General features: G+C 49.9%; 2 protein-coding genes and 1 long non-coding RNA gene across 4 annotated transcripts in view; 2 read left to right on the plus strand and 1 right to left on the minus strand.

Moving 5' to 3' along the window:
* The window catches only part of LOC109295210, a 15,784-nt gene extending 14,091 nt beyond the window's left edge, over positions 1 to 1,693 (minus strand). The window contains exon 1 of the long non-coding RNA XR_002096692.1: positions 446 to 1,693. This is a non-coding gene — a long non-coding RNA (uncharacterized LOC109295210). The remainder of the gene's footprint in view (positions 1 to 445) is intronic.
* CDKN1A (cyclin dependent kinase inhibitor 1A) overlaps positions 1 to 5,798 on the plus strand; it is a 10,907-nt gene extending 5,109 nt beyond the window's left edge. The window contains exons 2-4 of one of the 2 annotated variants that reach the window (XM_019513913.1): positions 2,758 to 3,173; positions 4,119 to 4,226; positions 4,264 to 5,798. In XM_019513913.1, the coding sequence (XP_019369458.1) occupies positions 2,768 to 3,173; positions 4,119 to 4,168 (456 nt within the window). In that variant the 5' untranslated portion in view covers positions 2,758 to 2,767 and the 3' untranslated portion in view covers positions 4,169 to 4,226; positions 4,264 to 5,798. Of the gene's footprint in view, positions 1 to 2,757; positions 3,174 to 4,118; positions 4,228 to 4,263 lie in introns of both variants that reach the window. The other variant, XM_019513914.1, reaches the window with a different exon arrangement.
* A 2,769-nt stretch (positions 5,799 to 8,567) lies between these two features.
* Positions 8,568 to 15,702, plus strand: part of RAB44 (RAB44, member RAS oncogene family) — a 36,070-nt gene continuing 28,935 nt past the window's right edge. Inside the window, exon 1 of the mRNA XM_019513910.1 lies at positions 8,568 to 14,553. Coding sequence (XP_019369455.1) covers positions 14,350 to 14,553 — 204 coding nt within the window. The 5' untranslated portion in view covers positions 8,568 to 14,349. The remainder of the gene's footprint in view (positions 14,554 to 15,702) is intronic.

Below are 15,702 nucleotides of genomic sequence, written 5' to 3' on the forward strand. Positions count from 1 at the left end.
CTCCGCTTGTGTGGTGACGCAGGGCTCCGCTGTGATGTCGGGCTGACGCCCCTGGCCGCGGGCCTGATTCCGCGGGGCCCCCAGTGACATCACCCCGCGGGGCAGGTGACGGCAGAGGAGCCCCGCGGATGACGTCGTGAGAGCGCGGGTTGAGCACGGGCTCCACCTGCTGGGCGAGGAGCCGCACTGAAGTGGCCGCGAAGCGGTGGTTTGGGTTTGGGTTTGGGTTTGGGTTTGGGTTAGGGGGGGACCTTCCTGGTTTAAAAAAAAAAACCCAAAAAACTAGCCCTGGCCTTCCCCAAATGCTGCTCTGATCCCCTCTCCCCTGCTGCTCTGCTTTCTGCTCCCTGCCCTGCCCTGGCTGCCCCATGAACCTCCTCTATCTGCAAAGATCACGGGCTACGGACTGACTCATGAATGTAAAGCTGCCACCTCCCATGCACACCTTGCCTGGAAGTGGCAGGCTTGCATGACCAGGGTGTCCTAGGCTAAGGAGACACGGCCGGATGAGCCGCAAAGCTTCCTTGCGGTCTCCTCGCTGCGGTGGGCTTTGCTGGCGCGGGCCAGGACTCTGCCTTCCTTCCCGGCTTGGTGCAAGGGAGAGAAGAGGCTGCCCAGAGGGACGGGTGGTGAGGATTGGGGGAGCGGGGATGACTGCCGAAGATCACCGAGCTGGCTTGCTTTTGACCTGAATGGGGCATGCCCCTCTTGTCCTGCTGAAATCTTGCTAAGTGTAGGAACAGGACTATTCCCTGCCAGTGCTCATAGTGAGCAGAGCTGGTCATATGCTTGGCTGGTTTTCTTAAGAGAAGTGCACCAGATTTGGGTCTGTGCGCTTCCTTGGGGCCAGCTGATTGCGTGCGTCAGCTGCAGGCTTGTCCGACAAAAGGAAGGAAACTTAAATGTCCTCATTCTAATACTGAAGAGTATCCAGCTCGGTGTCCTTAGTGCTCGGTAGCTTCCGCCGTCATGTGATGGTGTTGGAAAGACAAAGCATCGAGTCTCTAAACATCTAGTTGTGCCAGATAGCCACCTGAGGAGCTACCACTAGTGTCGAAATCAGTGGGAGGTACACAGCGTTCGGCACCTGGGGATCGGGCACTTGTATGGCTCGGTTCTGCGTGTCTGGAGGGGAGGAGGAATCTTGTTTGCTTTTATAAGCATCAAGTTCAAACTTGTCCTGAGCCCTAGTTACCTGCCAGTGCTTGTTTGGACATGCTGAAACTTGCCTGACTCACCATGATGTCATTCCCTGAAGCTGTTCACAAGGGTGTGAGTGGCCAGGAGATATGAAGTTTCAGTTCTATTTTTAACCTGAACTTCTCTGGTTGGGGCTGAAAGGCAGGAACAGGATAGGTTGGATCAATACCCTATTGGCAATCGGACCACTAATGGTCGAGGGTGAAGATGTGCGAGCTGGATGTGGCCTTTGGACGTGGGCCTTTGTAAACTCCCAGGGTACTTGGGATTGAATAATGTGGGAAGCTTGTGGCTCCTTTGTGACGGGGGGTGTAAGGATTGCAGAGTTGACCACAGGCCTCTTTTGTTTAGATATTTGACTTGAGCTCTTTCTGGTCATGGATACGTACTTGGTACGTGTTCTTTAGCATGTCTGATTCCCATGGTAAGTAATGCATATAACCCAGGGGTGGGCAAAATGTGGCCTGGGGGCTGGATGCAGCCCACCAGGCCACTCTATCCAGCCTGCAGGGCCCCTAAAAAAAACTTGGAAAATTAACATTAATCTGCCCTGGGCTGCCTGTCATGCAGCTTTCAATGGCTTGCCAAAACTCAGTAAGCTGCCCTCCCTCCAAAATAAATGCCTGCCCCTGGTGTAACCAAATACTTGGCACACCTTTCCATCAAGCCTATGGGAATAATCTCAAGGTCTTGCTGTGCCAGATGCTGTATGTACAGATAATTCTTGCCCTCAGGTAAAGGAGTCTCCTCAAGCACCTACAGGCTGCAAAGGGAGGCCATTAACCCCATGCATGCCCATACGAAGGGAAAGGGGAAAATTATACCCCTGTGGCAGAGCTGCTGCTTTGACTTCCCTTGAAGTCCAGGTCCTGTTTCTGGATTATAAGGCTGGTTCCTCATTGCCACTATCTGCATATGGAGGTCTTGTCAGTAGTTGCCCAACAGCTTATTACAGATAAATAGGTTAACAACGTGGAAAAGCTTGCAGCTTGCTTCAAAGCTTCCTTGCCACTGAGGTCTGGTTGTTGAGTTTAAGAAATCCTGCTAAAGTTTCCTGTTGCCTCATCTGCTGACAAGAGTCTTGTATGAATTTTCAGATTCAATTTTGGATTTTTATGATCTCAATTTTGAGGGAGGCTGGAAGCTTTGTGGTGTGTTCAATCATTGCTCAGCCAGTCCATGAGACTTAATTCCCAGGCCCCTTCCACTGGCTGGGATGGGGGCAACTCCATCCCTCCTGTTGGAATAAGGCAGGGATGGCTGATGAGAATGGCTCATGCCACCCTTCTGGCAAATAACTCCGTGTTGGTCTAACTGACTACGCTTGTCTGAAAACGGGGCTTGCATCCAAGACCTTTAGCATTCTCCCAGGTGAGCACCAAGAGTACCTCTTGCTTCTGGGAGACTTGGCCTTCACGTGGACCAGGTACTCTCCTATGGATTATATTAGCAGGTAGCCAAGCACGGGGAGCTTGAGGCAGCCCCCAGCCCCTTGGAACAAGGAGACAGTAACATGATGTTGCTTTCTGCTGTAACAGCACTCCTTCCTTTTCCTTCAGCTGGGAACATGCCTCTGTCACAAAGCAACCTCCGGCAGACCCCCTGCAGCAGGAAGATCTGCAGAAACCTCTTTGGCCCAGTGGATCATGAGCAGCTCCAGAGTGACTTTCAGGACTCGATGAGGAAAAACCTGGAAGAAGCCCAGCACAAGTGGAATTTTGACTTTGAAACTGAAACGCCACTGGAAGGTGCCTTTGAGTGGGAGAGGGTCCTGTTCCCAGACATGTCTTCCGAGTACCTCTGCAGCCACTCCAAAGTTTCTGGAGAGAAGAGTTGGAGCACTTCCACCCTCAAGATTCCCACAAAAGATCTCCTTAATCGGCCCTTCTCGGGTGAAACCATACAACAGGGCTCTGAGGCCAATCGGGCCAGCTCTCCAAGGCGCCTGAAACGCAGACAGACCACCATTAAAGGTAAGACTGTGATGCTTGTGATTTTTGAATAAGAGTACCCCACTGAGTATCCTGCAAGGGGTGGGTCAATGGCCACAGTCAGCGTTACCTATTTCGCACTTTCTGAGTTGCGGGAGCTGGAGCAAGGTTTGTGACCGCTCAGGAGTCTTCCCCAGGCAGGGCAGCAGCTCTGGATCAACTTGCCTGCCCTGTGGGAAAGAGCAGCCAGTGGGGGCTCCTGAAGGAAATAGGCTTAGCTCCCTTCCCTCCCATGAGGCAGCCCCATCCTTGCATGAGAATGCAGGAGGGCCCTACTCCCCTTGGTTTCAGGCAAGCAGTGGGATGACTCGTCCCTCCCTGCAGTACCTGAGAAAGGGAAGAGGGTTAGAAACCCCTGGAGCAGTCCCTTCTTCAAGGTGGGAGTGGGGGCATGGGAAGGCGAGATGCCCCTACTGCTTTACCTCTTGGTGAGGTTGGGGAAGAGAACAGGACAGCTCTAATGTGGCACAAAGGACTAATACTGGGATGGGCTTCTGCAGCAGGGGTCAAAGTGACCTCGATCCAAATGTCCCACAACACCTGTCATGTAGGTGTGCAGGGAGATGGTCAGTCTTGCCTGGCCAAAACCATGGCTTTTAGATTCTGGGGTCAGCCCATTGAAGAGGTCACATTCCCCTCAATTTCCTATTGCTGCAGCACAGGATACTCCAACTAAGAGCCAGACCTTGCTCCCAGTGCTGCACTCTCGCCCAATGAAGCTGTACCTACCCTGGACATCCTGCTCTACATGGTTGAGATCTTTCTGATGACTTGAAGCAGGACTCCTGCTCACCCTTACTGGACTTCAATTCAGACAGTTGCTCCTAATGTTTCTCTAGGTGACTTATTTGATGAGACCTGAGATTTGAAACTGCATCAAATGGGAATTAATACAATAGTCTGCTCTTTTTTTTTTCTCCCCCATAGATTTCTACAGTTCAAAGCGGAAGATCTCATCCAGCAAGCCAAATCCCTGAGCTCAGAATAAACGCTGCTGTCTGTGCCTTTTGTCTTGGGCACCATCACTGGGATCTGTTTGTTTTTTTGTTTTTTGTTTTTGTTTTTGTTTTCTTTTTTCTTCCCCCAACTAACATTTAATGGAGCTATGTTGCTCTCTGAAAAGCCTCCTCTGTGAAAGAACATGGAGTTGCCTTTCAGGTTGGACTGAATCTGTGGGGACTTTCCTGAAGCTGCCTGTGGGCCTTGGCTTCCATCCTCTCTCTGTATTGTATAAGCTGCTTCCTTGATCTGTGTGTTTTTTAAGTGGTATAGTGTTTATAGTGCCCTATTTATGATTTAGTTCTGGGTACCTAGTGACCCACCCATGTGCAATGTGTATTGTAACTAGACTTGGACTATGCTTGGTTAAGTTCTTGGGACTGTGGAAAAGAGGGGATGACAGAGGCTGAAACATGGGTCCCGGAGGCTGGTGTGATGCTATAAGGAGTGCGGCAAAGGGTACAAGGGACAGACGAAAGTACTCCCACCTAGAACATGTCTCTCAAGCCTCACTGCTATGGAGCAGCTTCACATGCATTGAACTTGCACTGGAAGGAGAGAGCCATACATGCCCCGTGTCTGCCTTGGTGGCAGTGTGTCACTCCAGTGGAAGTTACCACTCTTAGAAGGAAAAGAACAGTCTGTTGAGGAGGAAGGAGATGCCATGGGCTATGCAGCAAACACCCCTGCTGCACTGACTTGCTGATCGGAATCAGTTTGGGGTGGAGCATCATGGGGAAGTGTCTCCTAGCATCTCCCCTGTAACTCAGGTCGGGTGCTGTTCCTCATTCAGACTACTTCCACACCGAACTGAACTTAACAAGAGAATTATCATGTAGCTGTACAGTGTGTCTTGTTTCTGTATTAGTGGCAAGTGTTTTGTGAGTTGTGCAGGAAGCCTGGACAGGGGTGGAGGAGTCCACTTGGCAGGCAGCACCAAGAATGCTGGTCCATCTTGTATTTAACAGGCTAATGTACTGCTCTGGTCTTTCCACACTTGTATGAGATCAGAATGGGCCCTGAAGTCTTGCTTTTCATAATCCCCCCCCCCCCCTCCCCCACCACACTAATGCTACATCTAACTGGCTTCTAGCACAGGCTGACCCAGAACATGCTGTACAGAGGATATAGTTTCCCAGTAGCTAGGCTGGACTTCCATAATAGAAGCAGAGCAACTCCTCCTGTGGGAAGCAGGGTGATGTTGTGGCTTGCTGTACCACAACCACTTGGCTTCAGCTGGTTTAACTGGAACCGGAAAAAAAAATCCAGTTTATGCTACTGGGTATCTTCAGGTGTTGGGCAGGACCATCTGTGCATGAAGGAGGAGCATATGCTCTTGTTGGAGATTTGGTCTGAAGCCTTATCAGAAATCCTGAGACACTTTATCTCATCCTACTGACCTTGGATTGCTGAACATAGGCAGAACAAGCCCCTGCCTCGGATGGGCTCAGTCTTGTCCCCTTCTCATCTTAATGCACTTTGGCGTCAGAGTAATGCTGGCAAACTCTTAGCACTAATAAGATCTTATTTACCAATAAATTGCAAAATCAAATAGAAAAAATAGTTTAAAATATAACTTATGAATTAAAAACATCTTGGTGTATAACTGAAATTGTTGCATGTCTTCTGTTGAACATAAGCTTCCATGCCTTTATTAGTGGAAGTATTGCATTTTTATTTCTGGATTTCCATGTGCCACATGCCCTAAACACCTGGGTTTCTTGCTCTGCTACACATTCTGTTGCTACTTTACCCTACACATCATTAACCCAATCCCCAAATGGAATGGGCACTGCCCTTTCAGGGGAGGGTTGCAAAGAAAATGTGTTTAGAGATGGGAGGGACTCTTATTGGAAGCCGCGTTGTGCCACCCTCTGAGTATGCCGCAGCCATGTCACTCTTGCACCCCCCCCTTCCTCCCCCAACTCAGTCTTCCATGGCTGACTTGGTTGCACACATCTGAAGGCTGCAAGATGACACTTAGACGCAGGCAATTTTTGCCTGATCTGGCCCCAGAAAGTGGTCTATAGCCGTGACCAAACACAAGTGTATGGTTGCAGACTGCTTCAAAAATGGCCGATCAGAAATCTCACCCCCTCATTGCATGAGTGTTTCAAAACCGAGCTTCTTCTATAACTTGTGTCTGTGCAGCCTGCCAGCCTTTCACAGTTTTGAGAATGGAGCAGGGGAAAAGGGAACAGAGGGAGTTCAGTCTGGGTTTTTTTCAGCTGGTCCTGGAGGGTGGGACAGGTGTACTGGAGCCCCCCTGAGGTGGGGACCCCTTAGAAGAGCTCCCTCTGCTCCCTTTCCCCCTCCCATTCTGAACACAGCACAGGCTGGGGGTGGGGGGCTTTGCTAGGGGAAGCAGCCCGCAGCCTGGCACCTAGATTCCCCTCCCCCTGGAACCAGAAGTGAGTTTCTGTTTGGTCTGGGGGGGATGTTGTAACTCCCACAAAGGGTTTTCAGTTACAGTGGGGAGCTGCACTTCTGTCTGCACCCTTATTTCTACGGAGCAAAACCCTCTGACCACTCATGTCCTTTCATGCAAATGGATCTGCCTTTGCGGTCCCTACGTTGATGTAAATCAGCATAGGTTGGGGCAGCATGGACCAACCTCTTTGACAAGTGTGCTACATGATGGCCTTGCCCCTTCCTCTGTTGCCACTCTCATCCCATTTGTCTAGTCTTCTGCTCTGCTTTCTGCTACCTGACTCCCTATGCCACACACTGTGCCACTGGGGGGTTGCTTGGCCCCCCTTGCATTAGGGCGCAGACAGGACAACCACTTAGAACAGTTTAAACTGGAACTGGGCCAGCCTACAAGCCTATTTAAATGGCTAAAGCTACCAGGAATGGTTCAGAAGTACACCTGGAAAATCAAGTAATATATTTTTTTTAACTGGCTCACTTGTTAGGTGTGAATGACACTGCTCTGGTTGGTCCTCCAGGCATGTCCATCCCATACTGCATTGCTCCTTTTGGGTGCCCCACTGCCCTTGACAGTCCATGGCAATTGTCTGCTGTGGTACCCAGCTCTGGTACCCCAATCCCTCTGTTTCTCTTGCTTGTTCGCTAACAACCAGCTGTGTCCTCACTCCCTACTGGACTCCAGTCCCTCGTGCCTTCCCCAGCTCCAAGGAACCCAACAGCCTGGATCTAAGCATTCTTCCCCTTTCCCCCCAGATCAGTGAAGCACACTACAAGCTTCAGTCATTTGTGGGCTATTCAAGTTTACTGAACTCACATTTAGGAGAGAATAGAACCCAGAAGTGAAAAGGCCCCCAACCCAAGGCCACCCATCCCCTAGGACCCCCAAAGGCATAGGTGCAAGCACTTCTCACACTCACTGGCTGAGAGGCATGCTGGCTCTTACCCCCTGCCCCCGTTGGGAGTCGCAGCACTTCACACAACTGTGAATGGGTTCCCAATCAGGGCCATTTGGGAATGGTTCAGTTGTTAGGTGTGACTTGTGGAGCTATGCTGGACTGCACCTGACTTACCCATCAAGTCCCTCTCTCTGCTGCTCTAAAATAGCTTGGGCCATTTCACCCAAGAAATGCTGTGGTGCTTTCCCTAGCTTCCAAGGGAGTAAAGGACCAAGTCTCGCATCTCCTGAGCCAGGACCCTTGCCTTTGTTAATCTAGACCTCTATGCCTCCCTGGAGGTGTTAACACCCTGCAGATACTTCCAGTGTTATCGTGCTATCCCTTTGCTGCGGCTGAGCCAAGCTCTACAGATTTAGCCCTTCTAATCTTGCTGCTTACGTCAATCTGGCCAACCCCTCCAGTGATGGCTGCTCCCCTGCAATCCCCTCCAGTCTGCCAGTAGGAGAAGGAGATGGAGCAAGTAAACAGGTCACCCATGAACCGCTCTGGAAATCTGTGCTGCTCTCAAGATGATGAGCTGGGCACAGTTCTAGGGTTGCTCAGAGAGCAATGCACAAACGCAAAGCAGCAGGATGAAACAAAAGGAGAACCTGTGTGTGTGTGTAAAGCACAAAAGACCCTGCCTCTCCCACCCCCAAATAGCCCAGTGATTAGGGTGGATGTGCACGGACAGTGCAAGAATGAGGTCCAAATCTTTCCTCAGGCAAGTGCCCTCACTTCTAGGGTGTAGGTCAGGGGTGGGCAATTATTTCGGGCGGAGGGCTTCTTACTGAGTTTTGGCAAGCCATCGAAGGCCACATGACAGGCAGCCAGAGGCAGATAAATATTAATTTTCTAAATTTTTTAGGGGCCCCACGGGCCGGATAGAATTGCTTGGCGGGCCATATGTGGCCTGTGGGCCGCATTTTGCCCACCCCAGTGTAGATTGTAGCAGTGTTCGTCTAAGGACATAGGCAGACAAGGTTATTTGGGTAGATGTAATATCTTTTATTAGACCAACTCAAATAGTTGGAAAAACTCTCAACCTGAAATGACTTTGCTGGGTCCAGCCAGTCCACCCAGGAGCAGAAGTTCCCAGGGGAAAACTCCATCAAAACACTAAATCTCTGTGAACCAACGTAGTTCAGGTGAAAGAGCATTTAGGGTGGCTGTCAGGGAAGTACCTAAACAGTGGTTTGGGAAGTGTTGTTTGTCCTTCCCCACCAGCATCAGTGTTTATACACTTCACCACAGCATATTGAGGAGACATGCAAATAGAAACAGAGGACTGAAGTTGCATCAGTTCCCCGCTGTTTCATGCGTTTCAGTCACCATCAGTGATCTCACACTTGCTTTGGTAGGGCCAAAAAACACCTTGCAGCTGCTGCTAGAATGCGTTTCAAAGAAATGGGGTCTCTGTAGACCATGAGCCCTGCCTGCCCTGTCATATTAAGGGGATCACCTCCCAAATCCTGTAGCCTTCTATGAGCAATACCAAGAGAGGGCTGCTTATTCTGGAAGCAAGGAACAAGACCAAACTCCTCCTCTATTCACTTACCCTACTCTGTGTTGCCCTCACACTAGTAAATCAGCCCCTCCCAAATGCACCTGCCTTGAGTTCTGCTAATAGCTGTAAAGCCACAATATCTGTGACAGCTGTCCTGATGTTAAACTCCCCGCAGCTGATTGTTAGCCCATAGTAACACACAAGTGCTTGCCAAACAGGTTTTACTTCAAAACACAGGCCCAGGGGGTTGACAGTATCAGCCTTCCTGTAATTCTAAGTGAGCTTGGCTTTGATTTCCTAAATGGGGAGGCAGATAGGATCTGTTTGCAGGGATGTAGAATGTTCTCGGGGATAGTTGCACTCACCCCCCATGATGCACCTGAAGGGAGCAGGCAAGTGTAACCAGAGCTGATCTCAGCTTTGGTGAGCAAGGATCAATGCTGGGCACCTCTTTACAGGTAATGAATAACTCTACTCAGCACTCAAATCCCTGGCGAAATCTAGGAGGCCATTTTGACATGCTGCATCTAATGGGGCCTTGGCAGTGGGGAGACCCAAAGCAGAAAGAAAGCAACAAGTCCAAGTGCATTGTCTCCTTGCAATAAATAAAATAACTAAACAACCCCAGAGTGAATACCGAGTGAGATTTTAAAAGTTGGATGAATAACAGAGTGGGCATTTCAAAGGGGCACGAGGGAATGATGCCCTGAGTTCAGAGCACCCAAATCCTTTAGGTTCCTTTGCAATGCCCACCCACAATGTCCAAACTGAGACTGAACCAAAACCCAAGATCCAGAGAAATGGGAGGCTTGCAGGAGTTCAGAACTCTGGATCTAGATCAGAATTACGCAGACAGGTCTCTGTGCCATGGGGGTGTTGTTAGCATGGGAGGCTAAGGGCATTCACACCCGTGTTGTTTACATAGCTTCCAAAGACATCTGGGCCTGTTTAAAACATGTCACTGGACCAAAGAGCTTATCACCAATGGACCCGATGGTTACAAGTCCAGTAGCTTGTTCTGAGTGAGGAGGTGGATTCTTAATTGGACCTCATAGCAGCTGGGATTTGTCCATGTGCCTCACTATTTTACAGTGATGGTGTCCCTTTAAATATTGTTTTCACAAGTTAAGGTTACAAAGCAGCATCTGAGAACAGGAAATGCTGGGAGGTAGGTCTCACTCGACCGCGGAAAACTGAGTTAAGCAAGAAAGACAGTGACGACTCAGGCCTCAGTTGGGCGGATAACGTGTAACGGCAATATCCCTCCTCTGCGTTCTTACCGAACTAACTTCCCTGAGAGCTTGGGATCCCTCTCACACAACAAGCGGGTGCCCTGCACTTCGGAAAGGCTGAAACCCTCCCTGAAGCACTACTAGAAGGTAAGACAGATGGGCTGCTTTTTTATTCTTGAGGCTGGCTTAGCCTGGAACCTGCTGCAGACACCTGAGCATCAGGGTTACTGCTATGCTTCCAGGTGAAGAAACAGCTCCTTTTTGCTCCTTCAGAATTTTTTGACACCTGGCTTTGTATAATCATCAGGGCTGGATTTGCAGCAGAAGCAGAAATGCTTTGATGCTGATATTTAAGGGGGTTGTGCAGGTGGCTGTGATCTGCATGAACTGTTGTGAGTAGAAGGCCATGTAGAATCAAGGAGACTCCAGCCTATTCATCTCAGCTGGGAGGGATCCTTCAGCTGGACCCACTGGCTCTGCTCCGTGATGAGCCGAGCCACAAGGCCATCCTGCTCTTGGTACAGGATGCACCAGTAAGATTGGACTGGGGGATGGGTAGTGTCCCAGACTTCCTATTATCCCATGTGGTCACCTTATGCTTAAGCCAATGGGTTGATTCAGACCAGACATACAATGGGGACCCAAGGCTCCTACTTGGGTTATCTTTATTTTGAAGCCCAGTGGAGGCTTCAAATGGTCTGCTTTCTCGCTTCCTGCGTAGGCTGGATCCTTATCAGCACCTCTTTTAACCGTTGCTAACCTTACATCACACTGTAGTGAACTCTGCTTACTCACCAGCCCTCTCACCCCCGCAGCCAGTGTCATGGCTAATCTCTGTAGTTCACATCGAAATGCCATTTGTTTAAATGGAAGAGTCTCATGCCCTGTGTGGTGGCAAGAGGGGCCAGTGGTGAGGGTGCTGGCCTGCACTTAAGAGGAGGAGTTTAACTCCCTGCTCTGCAAGAGACTCCCTGTGTGACCTCATGCTTATGTATTTTTTGCAGTGAAAAGTTATTGGATGAAAAGCAGGCACAGTGTGTTGGGAGTAGGACCAGAACCCAGGACTCTCCCTTCCCAGCTGAGAGCTCTTATCACAGGGCTGCAGAGACAGTTTCTTCTTACTGTCGCCCTCCCTCTGGCCCCGTGAATCTTGCATTCTTGGCTGCAGAGTGGAGGAGTGGAGGCAGTCCCCAAGCAGGGTAGGCCACAGCTGGTGGCTAGGGTGCTCTCAGGAGTGGGGTAAGGGAAGATGTGGCTTTGAAGCCCCCAAGGGTGAGTAGGGCATTGAACACAGGGCAAATGTTCTGGCCAGGGGGCTGTTATACAACAGGAGTTACTGTATAATAGGAATTATACAGTAGGAAAGCACCGTCTCATCATCACCTCCTCCTGTATTAAAGGGGCTGCATGTACCCACACAAAAACCCCAGGCATTGAGTTTGGAAGGTGTTTTGTACTATGAACCCCCAGGGGCCTCACCCAAGACTACAGGCAATGCCAGGGGAGAGGTTGGTTTTCAGACCACCCCCTTCTTTCAGCAACTCTTGTTGGCTGGTTTGGGTATCTCCCTGATCTCCATACTGGTTGTAGTGAATGCCACTCCCAGGGTTTCTAACTTTGCCCAGTCACTGACTAGGAGTTTTGTTGTCTGGCACAAGCTTGTGAATTTACACCCCCAGCATTGGGATCTTGGCCCCTTTGTTGATCCGGCCCTTCGCTTCTCTGCTTCTCAGTGCCCCAGCTGCAGCATCGGGATAAGAGCCGTGCCCTGCTGCACAGGGGTGTGGTGAGGACACGCATTAAAGCCCCAGTGGTCCTCTGAGCTTGCAGGGAAGGGAGCTGGAGGACCTGGGAGAGACGAGTAGACAGAGCTGGGGCTTACTGTGAAATGCAGGCATAAGACTGCAGACGGGAGCCTCAAAGGGATTCTCTTCGTGGTTTTTACCAGCAGAATCTAAGAGCCCCCATCTGGGATGACTCCAAACTTTGCAGCCTGTTGGGAAGGATTTAAAAAGTGCTATAAATAAAAACCAGGAAAAATTAGCAGATCTGCTAAAGGGCTTAGTAAGAAGCCTGGTTTGCTTTTACACTGAAGTCTCAACCTGCTCCTCTAGTAGCCTATGGCTGGGTCAGGGCTCTGTACCAGACCTGATCCTAGCTGCTGCCAGGAGAATCCCAAATTCACTGATACCTGATGATTTATAACATATATCCTACCCTAGCCTATCATTTTCTTTTCCTGGAATGAACTTTCAAAACCAAAAGCAGAGACTGTAGCTAATCCTAGCGCTCCAGGAACTGAGGCTTTAAGAGAAATGCCAAATATCCCAAGTTAGGTGGTAGAATTGTAAGAGTAGTACAGTGAAACCCACACAGCTTTTGGCTTCAGTTCCCCAAATTTGAGTCTGCTGCTATCCTAGGGGGCTGAGTTTCCTTTGAAAAGGAAAGTCAAAGCTGATCCAGGAGGCTGATCTGCTGCTGCCATTCACAGGATCTTTTTTTAAATTTTGTGTCTGGGGCCAAATCAGTTCCAAATTCTATTGACTGAGCACACTTCAATCGTTCAAGTCTGTGCGGCGCTACCACCAGCAAGTGTCCTACCTCCCAGCCTCTTCAGCCTGAGGCTTCAGATACTCCAAAATCCATGGCAGGCATCCTACATGCAGGCCCCAAACCCAGAGGTATTGGCATTCAGATGCTCCCTCATCTTGCTTGCCCTGTGCCAAAAGGTTGAAGGAGCAAGTTAGAGAGAAAGCTGGAGAGCAATCCCCCATCACCATAAATTGTGTAGCCGAGATCCTCCCATTGGGAAGCCTTAGTAGACTCTTGCATAGGTGCCCATCTGCAGTGCAAGGGAGTAGGGACAGGTCTCCACCCTCTAACTACACCAAGTCATTCAAGGCTGAGAAGAAGGGGATCTCCCTTGCCAGGTAAGTAAAGCCACCAGGGATGAAAATCATGATCATGGTATTTCCTTTACCAGATCTCTCTCCCCCGCCCCATCACAGATCAGTCGCTCAGAATGAGTAAGGCATTTTACACTGCAGTGGCACTGTCCCTGTCCTGCTGAGTTCAGCCTCAGACACCATATATAAAGGAAGAGCAGAAGTAAGACCATGAGCATTCCCAGGACCTGCTTTTCCTGCCCTTAGCATAAGGCATAGGGGAACAAAAGGGGCTTTAAACTTTTTGTGCTTCTTGTAATCTGCAATGATGCCAAGTAAGCTAGAGTTACCCCAAGACTACTTTAACCTATGCTCTGCCTCCGAGGATCTTCCTTCCTGAGCCCTGGGAAGAAAAGACTAGCTCTAATGTGGTGCCTGCAACCCACCTCCTGATGGCAGAAGCTAGCAGCAAGTCTAGTACAGAGCCCCTACCCCAGCCTGCCACTGCTTCCTGTACAGCATGGTCTGCTGCCAGAGTGGGTATAAATGCAAACCGGACCTCTTGTTCAGACCTTTAGTGAATCAAATCCAGGAGGCTGATCTGCTGCCATTCACCATATCTGTCAGGTGCTTCTGCTTGAGGCTTGACTCTTGGTATCTGCAATGCTGCTTTCATTCGCTCAAACCCAAGCTCCCTTCCCAGTTCAAACCCTCAGTACACCTGGCTTAACTCCTTTACTTGTGGCTATTAATGTCCAATGTTTTGAAGAAAAATGCCAGAGAGTGGCTTTGGTTTGGGCAGAGGGATCAATTTTGGGATGCTTTTCTCTCCCTCTGTGTTGGCTGAGCAGCAGGATGGGGTCGGGGCCAAGCCACTGGCCCTGAGGAGTAGGAGGTCCATCTCTAACTCTCTTGGCTCTTACGTGAATTCCCTATGTAGCCACAGGCAGCAGCTTTAGGTGGCAGTTTGTCAGCTGCAGGGATGTAGCCATGTGCCCAGCAGGAGCTAGGAATAGTGAAACTGCCTGTACTTCCTCAGTGTGAGAGGTCTGTGGCCCAGAGAACTAATCCAGTTAAAAGCCTGTTACTTAAATACACTGAGGGGAGGAAGGAGAGCATGGTGCCCTCTTATTTCCCTCTTCAAAGGGCTGAGCCGTATGTTCAAAGGCTATGGAGCGGAAGAGGACTCCAGCCAAAGGCAGGCGGCTGGGTTCCAGCCGACGGAAGCAACTAAGAGACATGAGTGACCAGGCAAAGGAATCCTCGATCCTAGAGGAGGAGCCGGTGGCGTCCGAAATAATGGAAAAGGTCCGGGATTTCTTCCGGGAATGCGACAAGGACCAGAAAGGATTCATCACGCGTGCCGACATGCAGGTAAATTGCAGGCTTAAGCATTGCCCTGGGTGAGCTGAATTCTGCCTCCTAGAACCAAGGGCTGGGACTTGAAAAAAGCACTAGATCTGGGGACAGATCACGGGAATGGGACTCAGGAGACCTGTGATCCTACTCCTCAGTCTGCCCCTTGTCTCCTGTGTGACCATGGGGAAGTCACAGCTCATTGTGCCTCGGTTTCATGCTTTTTAAAGTGGGAAAATGCTATTCACTTCCCTTCATCAGCCACACTGAGATCTAGGGCTGACAAGTGCTATTTCATGGCTAAGCACTATAACTGCATTGCAAATAGATGAATATGAAGCTAGTCAGTCTCTAAGGTCTGAAGCTCAGAAGAGCTCTGCCTCATTCACCTCCCAGAATCAAGCCCGTGCTCTGAAAATTGCCCAATGAAAAGCCAAACCAAACATGTCATGAGCAAAAGTGGGTGGGCTGGCTTGTGGTCAGCTCATGGGGCTGCCTGTGACTCACCACATGGTTCTGATAAATCACGTTGTTTCCTGCCTCAGTTTTCCCCTCTGTAAAACAGGTCTGAACATTCTTCTCTGCTCCCTAGAGGTGTTTCATAGATTTCTAGGGTCGGAAGGGATTTATTAGATCGAGTCCATATTAATAGATACCTGGCATGGATGTTTCTAGACAAGGGCAAAATCACAGATCACGGGTTGCTATTAAGTTTTGGATCTGATCCTGCCAAGTCTCTGGAGTAGATGGTTTTCAGCATGGTGAGTTGGGAAGGACTTGGTAGTCCCAGCAGGGTGTTTGGAGGTAGGAGTAGGTGGATAGGATCTCTGTGCATCTGATTCTCCTTTCAGCAGTACAAATCAAGAGTGTTGTTTTGTATTATGCTGCCCGTGTTTGAGGCATTGTAGATCCTGTACAGGGTCTCTCTGCACCACAACCGGGGAAAGGCTCAGTATGGGCAAATTCACCCTGCCACAAAAGTGGGCCACGCTTCTGAGAAGCAGAGTGAATTAGTTCCATGCTGCTGCAGCTAGACTGACCAGTACACAGTGGCTAGGGTACATCTACAATGCAGGTGCCTGAAGCTCAGACCTACCCCTAAGAGAGACTGACCGCCCACAATGAACAAGGGGAAACAGGCACAGAGCAGTGACGTGCCCTGTCCAA

Source organism: Gavialis gangeticus, unplaced genomic scaffold (assembly GCF_001723915.1).
Source record: "Gavialis gangeticus isolate Ggan-Ray unplaced genomic scaffold, GavGan_comp1, whole genome shotgun sequence".
Lineage (NCBI taxonomy): Eukaryota > Metazoa > Chordata > Crocodylia > Gavialidae > Gavialis > Gavialis gangeticus.